Below are 10,748 nucleotides of genomic sequence, written 5' to 3'. Positions count from 1 at the left end.
GCAACCTCCGCCTCCTGGGTTCAGGCAATTCTCCTGCCTCAGCCTCCTGAGTAGCTGGGATTACAGGCACGCACCACCATGCCCAGCTAATTTTTTTTTGTATTTTTAGTAGAGACAGGGTTTCACCATGTTGACCAGGATGGTCTCGATCTCTTGACCTCGTGATGCACCCGCCTCGGCGTCCCAAAGTGCTGGGATTACAGGCTTGAGCCACTGCGCCCGGCCCCTCTCTTTGTCTTACAGAGTGAAGAATGATGACCCTGTGAAAGTTCAGGTATAGGTGGGCTGAGTGTGGAGTGGGAGGGTAGAGCCAGCCCAAGGGAAAAGGGCAGAATGCTGGGTCAGGAGTTTGATGCACTTCCCCTATTATTAGCATTGAAATAGGAGCTGCCTCGTTGGTAACTATTGGCCCTAAAGCACTTAGTTATACCTAAGCTATATCAGGTCTCAACTGAATGTATGTTCCTGTGAGGCTCTTCCTAGTCACAGTTAGTATTTTATAATATTGTGAGATTATTTTTAGTAGGTAGAAAGGGGATTGCCAGATGCTAATAGTGCCTCAGTCCATGAACTGGGAGCGCAAGCACATGAATGGGGGGTAATGATGGGAAGTAGCCACACTCCCATTTTTAACTGCTGCCTTCCCCATTATCTGCTTCCTCCTTACATGCTTCAGGAATTGCCTGGGCACTCCACTTTTCTGGAGTTTCAGGGAAGACCTTAGATAGCTGCTTGTTATACCGATTTAGGTTTTCCAGGAGAATCTTGTCTCTCTTTGCACCAATCTGGTGGATGATCCGGACTTCATCTGTGAACAGACAAAGAAACAGTGAGTTCCCTATATCCTCCCTCTTTCCTTTCTTCCTGGGTTCCCAATCACCAGGATCAGACCCAACTTCCTTTTACCCTAATCTAAGCCCCTAGGATCCATGACTAACATACTCTGGGGCATCCTTTGAAGGTGACCATTGCTTAGAAATATCACAGTGAAAAAAAAGTGAAAAAAAAAAAAAAAAAAAAAAGAAATATCACAGTGATAAGTCACTGTAGTGTCTGTGGGGAAAAAAAAAATGTCATAGCTAGTCGCCTCATTAGAGGTCTGGGAGCCAAGGACGGTGCTTTCTTTTCTAAGGCAGAACCCATGGCCGGGTGCCGTGGCTCACACCTGTAATCTCAGCATTTTGGGATGCCGAGGCGGGTGAATCACCTATGATCAGGAGTTCGAGACCAGCCGGGGCAACATTGTGAGACCCTGTCTCTACAAAAACTACAAAAATTAGCTGGGTGCAACTACTTGGGAGGCTGAGGTAGGAGTCTCTACTGAGCCTAGGAGGTGGCAGTTGCAGTGAAGATAGCACCACTGCACTCCAGCGTAGGCAGTGGGAGTGAAACCCTGTTTCAAAAAAAAAGAAAATAACCTATATAACCACTTAGAGGCCTTATGCCTTACGAAAAGCTAGATACTAAAAAAGAGGCCCCTTATTGATTCCATGAATCATGAATCCTTAGAGTAATTTTGTTAAACACTTTGCGAAGATTTTCAGCTGCAGCAGTTTAGGAACAAGATGGGGCTTGGGAAGAAGAAACAGCTTGGAACATGAAGACCTAAATCAGGTATCCTGAAAGCCCAGGCATCTAAAGGACAGCAGTAGGGAAGGCGAAGGTGGTGAACATTTACTGAACACCTTAGACAGTGGGCAAGAAGCATTATAGGTGCTTTCTCATCTACTCAAAGTGCATTTTTGTTAGTGTCACTTCACAAATAAGGTATTTATGGATCAGAGGGATTATATAATTTACTGAAAGTTACTAAAAAATACTGAGCCAGGATTTAAACCCCAATGTGCCTGACTCCAAAGCCGTAATTTTTTCCAACATAGCACATTGGTGGGAGAATATTTCAAAGTAAGAGAAGGGAGAAGGGTGGACACAGAAGAGATTGGTTTTTCCCAAAGTCTTGCCTACTTTACAGTTCCATCCTTCATTGCCGCTTTAATAAGATGGAGCGACAGAGAAAGCAGGGAGAGAGAGCAGTTCCCTCCCTGTTAGATATCATTCCCAACCCGACTCCTGTGCTAGTATGGGTGCTGGGTCATGAACATGAAAACCAGGGTCACCCAGGGCCTCTTGTCCATACCCACAACTGTTTCTAGCCCCCCGTGACCTTCCATCTCCCTGGCCCATGTCCTCCTCTGCCCCTACCACAGGGGCCCAGCTCTATTACCAAAGTAAATCTCCTGTTCAAAGGTGTTGTCTGTGGAGTAGGCAAACTTTCCAGCTTGGGGATTCACCTGACGAAAGTAGCTCTGGTTTTGGGGCTGGGAGATGCTCATCTTTTCATGGATATCCTCAGTGGTCTTGTTGCCGGGCATGATTTCAACTGTCTCTGCTTGTGGGAAATTACTGGGCAATCTTGGCAAGGGTGAGAAAGGAGGGAAAAGTGGGAAAGAGTAGGAGGTGGATCCCCCTTTCCATTAGATCCACAGCTCATTTCCTTTCATCTTTAAGCTCAGCTCCTACACACGTGAACATTGCAGAACACCTATGTTTAACTTTTAGCCTTGTCCCCATGGTGCCAGTTGAATGTGGAGCTGCCAGAAGGGCCGTCTACAGCCACCTTGCCCAGCTACTGAAGCATCCACACCTTCTGCAGCCACCAGGCAGCATGGCAGAGCGGCTGTGCTCCAGCAAAACCCTTTGTTAACATTCGTGCCCTTAGAGGCTCCATGGCCTTGGGGGAGGGAACCCACCTCCTACGTCATCTCACTCTGTCTATTCTGTGTGTGGTTATTTAATGTCCATCCACCTGGTGGACAGGCTGTTAAGCTCCTTAAAGGTGCATGTCTGTGTCTGTCGCTTTTACATTGTATTCCCAGCACTTTGCAGAGTGCATGGAAAGTAGCAAGTACATAGTTTATATTTGTCTAACAAATGAATAAATGGATTTCCACTTATTTTTAGTTCACTCTTGGGAATCAGGGATAGTATAATAGCTCATCTTCCCTCCAGCTATAAATGAGATGGAAGCAATCTGAGAAACATATACTTATCTTTTTCTCTCAGGTTGTCTGGTTCTCTGTCCTGTAGCTAGTCAGTTTTTGAGTCAGTGACACCCTGGTTCCTTATTCAGAGTGAGGCAGGACCACTCAGTGCTACGAGGTTCTTGCCTTCCTCGCTTCACCAAGGATACATTTCTGGGAGCACCTGGATGGTAGCTAGACCAGCAGACTGATGGCTAAGTCTGCTGGAGAAGGTTGGGAACCAATCCCTTTAAGAGCAGTGGATCCCAGCTGTGAATGATTTTGTCCCTCTTGGAGACACTTGGCAGTGTTTGACACATCTTTGGTCATCACAGCTAGGAGGTTGTGCTCTGGTGGGTATGAGTCAGGGATGCTGCTAGCATCCTATAATGCATAGGGCAGCTCCCCCAACAAAAATTATCCAACCCAGAATGTCAGCAGTGCAGACTGAGAAACCTTACTTTGCAGAGCTCTCAGAGAGCAGGCTGCTGGTGGAGAACATGAGGCTGATGGGAGAGTGCATTCCAAAATCGGAAGTGTGAGTCCACCTGGGGGTCCCTGAAGGGGAGTCAGGGATTATCAAGGGTGTGCTTGGGGCCCTGGCCAGTATACCTGTAGTAAGCAGGAAGTAGCAGTTCTGGCTTCTTCTTTTCTTGTGGGGGTGGGATGACACCTTGATCCTCAAACTCTGCTGTCTCTTCTGCCTCCAGCTGTTTCAGGAGCTCCAGGTCGCTGGAGGAGGTAAGCTCGTCACGGATGTGACTCCAGTCGTACTGCTGGCGCAGGAAGCTCTGCCACTTGCTGGGGGATGCCCCAGGCCTTTGAGGACGCTTGTTCTGGATCCATCGGGCTGTGCGCTTGTTCAGCTTTTCCAGCACAGTGTCCTCCCATGCTCTGGCCTCCTTCTCAGGAGGCGAAAGCCAGGCTTCTCTGTCCTCCAGGTTCACATCTGGAGAAGGCGGCCGACCTAGACTATCTGGATACATGCAGGGACGCTGGATGAGAGGGCGGGGTGATTCCCAGACAGCGCCTGCTGGCTTTGATTTCTTCAGCTTCTTTTTGGGATTGGCAGAGCTTTCTGTCTTCACAGCCGGGGAGGTGTCTCCTGCTAAGGGACTTGAGGAACCCAGGAACTTGAAGCTAACAGGTTTCTGAGGCCAGGCCTTCTTGATCCGGGGAGTGTGGATGATGCCATCGGTGTTGTAGAGGTGGTCAAAGCTGTACTGACTGTAAGGAATGCTGGGCAGCCCTCGCTGCAACACCACCTCCTGAGAGAAGGTAAGGTTTGCAGCAGCCATTTTCAAATATTGCCTCTTGCGGTATAGACAGTGCTGTGAGCTGACCTGAGGCACACTGGTGACAGAGGCACACTCCTCCTTGCCTTTCAGTTTTGGGTAGTTTAAAGTCATGCCCCATCCCAGCCGTGGGGGCAGTGACTGATAGAAGCAATGAGGGAGAAAGGTCTTTGCCTTCTGGGTCCTGGTCATACTGCTTCCCAGCAAATGATTCCTTCCACACTGCCTGGCCCAGAGGCAAGGCCTGGGGACGATGCCAGGCACCTGTTAAGGGAATGGGAGGAACTGATGAGAGCTCTAGGTCAGCAGGAATTGGCAGCCCATGGCAGTTCAGAAAGAGAATAACGTGAAAAACAGATGGAAAGGGGGTGGGAAAAAAACCACATGAATTAGAACAAAAGAAGAAAATGGCACAACATTCTAAATATTTCTTGTATCAGACCCGCATCTCCATGTGTGGGATGACTGCTTTTCGGCAGTATCCCGTGCTTCCAGTTTGTCTTCAGATGTTGTTTTCTTTCATTCAAAAGGCTTATGGCATAAAGTTCAGACTATTCAGCATGGCATGACTTTGGCCACAGTTTATTACTTTGTCCTGGCATGTAACCTCTGCTTGAGCCAGTCCGGTCTCCTGCCTGTTCTCTGCGTATCCTCTCTCCACATAATGGAGCTTCCTTCTGTATCCTCTACATGAATTAGGCTTTCATACTTGACATAAATTCTATCCAGTTTCCAGGCCCAGCTCAATCTGTCCTGTTCCATAACTCTTTCTTAACCTATCCAGGCCACCAGGTCATACTCAAGTTTATAAATCACTCCTAATCTGTACCACTTACTTTAACTGTTAATCCTATGACAGTTCACATTGTTAAAGATTCTAACTCCACTGCACAGTGACCATGTCTCCTGTTTCTTCTTTCAGAGTCACCCAGCACATCTATTGCTACATAGTTTTTTTTTTTGTTTGTTTGTTTGTTTGGGACGGAGTTTCGCTCTCGTTACCCAGGCTGGAGTGCAATGGCGCGATCTCGGCTCACCGCAACCTCCGCCTCCCGGGTTCAGGCAATTCTCCTGCCTCAGCCTCCTGAGTAGCTGGGATTACAGGCACGTGCCACCATGCCCAGCTAATGTTTTGTATTTTTAGTAGAGACGGGGTTTCACTGTGTTGACCAGGATGGTCTTGATCTCTTGACCTCGTGATCCACCCGCCTCGGCCTCCCAAAGTGCTGGGATTACAGGCTTGAGCCACCGCGCCCGGCCGCTACATAGTTTTTAATTGTTAAAATATTGAACAGCTGTAACATATTTTATCAACTAGGTAAATGGTTTTGACACTTCCTGAATTAATTGGATGTGTTGTTTCCAGATTGTAGCTAACATGGCAAACACTGTATATAACAAATGCTTAGATTTAGTGTTAGCTTTGTTTTGTTTTCCTTTTGAAGCACTCCCTTGGCCTAAGAATGATAGTTTTGGAATACCTTGCTGTGGGCTTTACATAGGAAAGATATTGTGATCTTCATTTCCTATTGGAAGAAGCTGAGGTTCAGAGAGGTAGGTAAATTGCTTCAGATCACATAGCCCATAAGCAGAGGAGTCAGGTTTCAAACCTAGCCTGCTAAATCGCAACCCTGGAGCACTTAACCTCCTTAACCTCTGTGCCACACTGGCCTTGGCTCAAGCGCCACTTCCTACCACTCACATTGTTGGCCTTGCCACTCCCAGGAGCAGGTAGGCCTCCTTATGCATAAGAAGGAAGGAGAGACCATTTTTCCATGTCTTTCTATCCTGCTAGTGTCAACTCCTGCACTGCGTCCAAGGTGCCCCGTAGACCAGATCTGACTTGTTTCTCTTTCCTCCTTAACCCGCACACAACCTCTCTCCCTAGGGCATGATTTCTCTTACTGTCTTCCATGTGTAAAAGTAACCTTGTTGTATTTCTTTCTGTTAAGGGTGTGTGCGTGTGTGTGTTTTGAGACAGGGTCTCCTTCTGTCACCCAGGCTGGAGTGCAGCACTGACATGATCACAGCTCGCCGCAGCCTCAACCTCCTGGGCTCAAGTAATCCTCCCACTTCATCCTCCCGAGTAGCTGGGACTACAGGTGCATGCGCCACCACACCCAGCTATCTGTTTATTTTTAGGAGAGATGGGGTCTCACTATGTTGCCCAGGCTGGTCTCAAACTCTCAGGGTCGACAGGCCACCTGCCTCAGCCTCTCAAAGCACTGGAATTACAAGTGTGAGCCACGGTGCTCAGTGAAGGCTCAACTTTCATCTAGATGCTATTAGACCAGAATCAATGACCTCCCTCAAATTAAGGGACACATGATTAATATGCTGTCACTCCAGGACTTTTTGCTCATGAGGCTAAATTTAATTGCTTCATCTCTTCACAACCATGAAGGCAATGTCTTTACAATGGCACTTGGTATTTAAATAGACTGGAAAAGTAAGGAAAAAGAGGGTGATCACAAGATGATTTTTTTTCCTGAAACAGTGGCTACTCTTACTGGTTGAAAATGGAAAGGCTGGAGCAAGATGGGCAGACAGAACCCTCCAGCAATTGTCTCCTTGCAGGTACACTAAACTGAACAACTGTCCCTGCAAGAAAAACACGTTTAGGCCAGGCACAGTGACTCATGGTCACCAGTACTTTGAGGGGCCCAGGCAGACAAATCACTTGAAATCAGGAGTTCGAGACCAGCCTGGCCAACATGGAGAAACCTCATCTCTACTAAAAATACAAAAATTAGCTGCGTGTGATGGCAGGGGCCTGTAATCCCAGCCACTTGGGAGGCTGAGGCAGGAGAATCACTTGAAGCTGGGAAGCGGAGGTTGCAGTGAGATGAAATGGTGCCACTGCACTCCAGCCCGGGCGAGAGAGTAAGATTCCTTATTAAAAAAAAAAAAAAAAAAAAAAGATGGCTGGGTGCAGTGGCTCCACGCCTATAATCCCAGCACTTTGGGAGGCTGAGGCAGGTGGATTCAGAGGTCAGGAGTTGGAGACCAGCGTGGCCAACATGGTGAAACCCTGTCTCTAAAAAAATAAAAAAAGAAAAGCATCTTCATAAGCAACAGAAAATCAGGTGAGTGACGATAGTACCTGGTTTTCTTTCTTTTTTTTAGAGCTAGCTGAGGTTTTATTTTGGACAAAAAAAAAAAAAAAAAAAGCCATTGAATTGTTCTGCAGCCGGAGGCATGGGCAAGGGGGATCCCCAGGCAGTAAACTCCTCAGTGGGTGGGCTGAGGGCTAGGGCTGAGCCTCAGGTGGGTCTCCTGTTTCCCGTGCTCCCTTGCACTGGGGCCTACCTCCCAGGCTCTGGGGCAGCCTCAGGAGAAGCAGGCTGGGAGGGGCTGCTGCAGCTGTTCACTTAGGCAGGATGTCTGAGGACTCAGACACCAGCCTCCCGTCATGGGTCTCAATCTTCTTCATAACCATGGCCCTGATGGAGCTGGTGTGGTTGAAGGAACTGGAGCCCAGGCCGTACCTGAGGCCAGGGCTTGTGAGGCCCCATAGGCAGAGCTCAGACCACCTGCATAGCCGCTGGTGGTCTTTGTATTGATACTCATGTTCTGCATCCCAGACTCCAGCCGGCTCTCCTCGCCCTCCAGCAGCTTCCTGTAGGTGGCAGTCTCAATGTCCAGGGCCAACTTGATGTTCATCGGCTTGTTGTACTCACGCAGCTGCTGCGCCATGTCCTGCTTGGCCCACTGCAGGGCGGCCTCCAGCTCAGACAGCTTGGCATTGGCATCCTTAATGGCCAGCTCCCTGCGCTTCTCAGTGTCTATGATGGCAGCCTCCAGGGAAGCCCTCTGGCCTTTAAGGCCATCAATCTCAGCCTTGAGCAGGCTGATATTCTGGTTCATCTCAGAGATCTCAGACTTTGTACGCCGCAGGTCATACCCGTGCTTCCTGGCCAGCATTTGTAGCTCCTCTTACTTGATCTGGTACATACTCTCAGCATCAGCCCACCTGCACTTAGTGATCTCCTTGTATTGTGCCTTGACCTCAGCGATGATGCTGTCCATGTTTAGGGAGCAGCCGTTGTCCATGGACAACACCACAGACGTGTCTGAGATCTGGGACTGCAGCTCCGGGATCTCCCCTTCATACAGCTGCCTGAGGAAGTTGATCTCATCAGTCAGTCCTTCCAGGAGAGATTCCAGCTCTACCTTGTTCGTTTAAGCTTCATCCGCATCCTTCTTATAAGGACAAACTCATTCTCCATCTTAGTACGCTTACTGATCTCATCCTCATACTTGCTCTTGAAGTCCTCCATCAGCCCCTGCATGTTGCCAAGCTCTGCCTCCAGCTTCAGCTTCTCCTGGCCCAGGGTCTCCAGCTGCCACCCAAGATTGTTGATGTACCTCTCTAACATGTTGTCCATGTTGCTCCAAGCTGTCTTCTGCTGCTGCAAGAGACTCCACTTGGTCTCCAGCATCTTGTTCTTCTGTTCCAAGGACCTTACCTTGTCAATGAAGGAGGCAAAGTTGTTGTTAAGGGTCTTGATCTGCTTCTTCTCCTGGGTATGTGTAGCTTGGATGTTGGGCTCCACCTCTAGGTTAAGGGGGCTCATCAGGCTCTGGTTGACTGTGACGGCGGTGATGCTTCCCATGCCCCTGCCGCTGGCCCTACCATAGCCTGCACCCAGGCCACCCCAGAAGCTGCTGCTGCCCACTTGGGAGAAGCTTGAGGAGCTGATGTGGGCACCAGGCCTGTCTTATAAGACTCTTACTAAGAGGAGTTCCCTCAGCAGCTGCTGAAGACCCAGGGGCCAGAGGTGGATACCTTGTAGGACTTCTGGGTCACCCTGATGGACATGGTGAAGGCAGGAGTGGAGGCTGGCAGGCTGAACCAGGCAGAGATTCCAGAAGGATCAGAGGAGCTGCTTCTTGACATTACCTGGTTTTCATATCATATCAAGGGAGGAGGCACTGAAGAGGGTGGCAAAGATGATCCCGCATCGCCTATCCCCTCCTCCCCCACTCCTGGCACAACAGCTTGGAGAAAGAATCTGTGCACCTGGGGGAGAGAGAGGAGTGTGAGATTTTGCATTGGAACTCACTGCTGCCCTGTCACAGCACAGCATAACACTGAGCAGAATTCTGCTGGCACCCACAGAGGAAGCATTTAGATCAGCTCTGGGCCAGAGGAGAATCCTCAGCCAGAGTGGGACGGACCAGAGTCCCAGCTGGTTCTACCAGCAGCTGACCAAAGTTGCCTGGGGCCCTGACTAAATATGAGTGACAGTCAGGTCACAAGGACTATAGTCCTTGGGCAAACCCTGGAGCTGCACTGGTCATGGAGGCAGGGGACTTGGAGTGTGTGTAACCCCATGTGACACCAGCTGTAGTGGCCAATGGACTGTCTGCATCATTCCTCCCCCAACTCCAGGTAGGGCAGCTTAGGGAGAGACGCTCTTCTGGACTTCGTCTTGCAACCTGAGTAGCAGCTCAGCCACAGGAAAATAAAGCACCAGACAGAATCCTGAAGCTCCTGATTCTAGGCCTTTGCTCCTACACTATACTTCCAGACCCACCGTGGGCCAGAAGGGAATCCACTACTCTGGCAGGTCAGACCTAGTCCTGGCAGAATTCACGATCTGCTGACTAAAGTGCCCTTGGGCTTTGAGTAAATATCAGTGGTAGCTAAGGAGTAGTGCCCACAGGCCTTGGGCAGGACCCAAAATACTGTACTGGTCTGCAAAGCTTCAGGTGTGACCCAGTGCACTGCCATCTGTGGTGGCCATGGGAGTGCTCATGTTACCCTTTCCCCAACTCCAGGCAGCCCAGTGGGGAGAGAGATTCCTGATTGAGGGAAAGAGAGGAAAGAAAGTGAGAGATGTTACCTGGGTAACCAGGGAATTCTTCCTTATCTTACCCAAAGCCACCAAGGAGTGTATCCAGGAGTTGGTACCAGTTGCAGGCACCATAGGCTTAGGGCACCCCCCCAGTACACATCAGCTGCAGAGACCATAGGATTAAGTCACAACACTTAATCCCCTTTGAATATATGGAAAGCCTTCTCAAGGAGGATGGGTACAAATAAACCCAGACTGCAAAGACTGGAATAAATACCTAATTCTTCAATGTCCAGACATTGATGACCATCCACAAGCATCAAGAAAATCAAGGAAAATGTTACTTCACCAAACAGACTAAAAAAGGCACCAGTGACCAATCTGGGAGTGACAGAGATATGTGACCTTTCCAGACAGGAAATTCAAAATAGTGGTCTTGAAGAAGCTCAAACATCGAGATAACAAGATAAGGATTTCAGAATTCTATCAAAGAAATTTCACAAAGAGATTGAAATAATAAAAATCAAGCAGAAAGGCTGCTCTGCCTATGGAGTAGTCATTCTTTCATTTATTTACTTTTCTAATAAACTTGCTTTCACTTTGCAAAAAGAAAAAAAAATGGAGTATAAATT

The 10,748-nt window shown here is 48.7% G+C and overlaps 1 protein-coding gene and 1 pseudogene across 3 annotated transcripts in view; both read right to left on the bottom strand.

Moving 5' to 3' along the window:
* HEATR4 (HEAT repeat containing 4) overlaps window positions 1-4,753 on the bottom strand; it is a 20,980-nt gene extending 16,227 nt beyond the window's left edge. For all 3 annotated transcript variants that reach the window (XR_004271798.1, XM_032287929.1, XM_032287928.1), the window contains exons 1-3: window positions 3,633-4,753; window positions 2,225-2,412; window positions 668-808 (exon numbers count right to left, since the gene is read on the bottom strand). Coding sequence is in view for 2 of the 3 variants with exons in the window: in XM_032287929.1 (XP_032143820.1) it covers window positions 668-808; window positions 2,225-2,412; window positions 3,633-4,507 (1,204 nt within the window). In the remaining variant the exon portion in view is untranslated. The remainder of the gene's footprint in view (window positions 1-667; window positions 809-2,224; window positions 2,413-3,632) is intronic.
* Window positions 4,754-7,675: 2,922 nt separating this feature from the next.
* Window positions 7,676-9,527, bottom strand: LOC116558039 (annotated as a pseudogene).
* Window positions 9,528-10,748: the final 1,221 nt, after the last annotated feature.

Source organism: Sapajus apella, unplaced genomic scaffold, assembly GCF_009761245.1.
Source record: "Sapajus apella isolate SASKATOON/1434 unplaced genomic scaffold, GSC_monkey_1.0 scaffold20, whole genome shotgun sequence".
Lineage (NCBI taxonomy): Eukaryota > Metazoa > Chordata > Mammalia > Primates > Cebidae > Sapajus > Sapajus apella.
The sequence above is the reverse complement of the archived record's forward strand: the minus strand, read 5'-3'. Positions and strand labels throughout refer to the sequence as shown.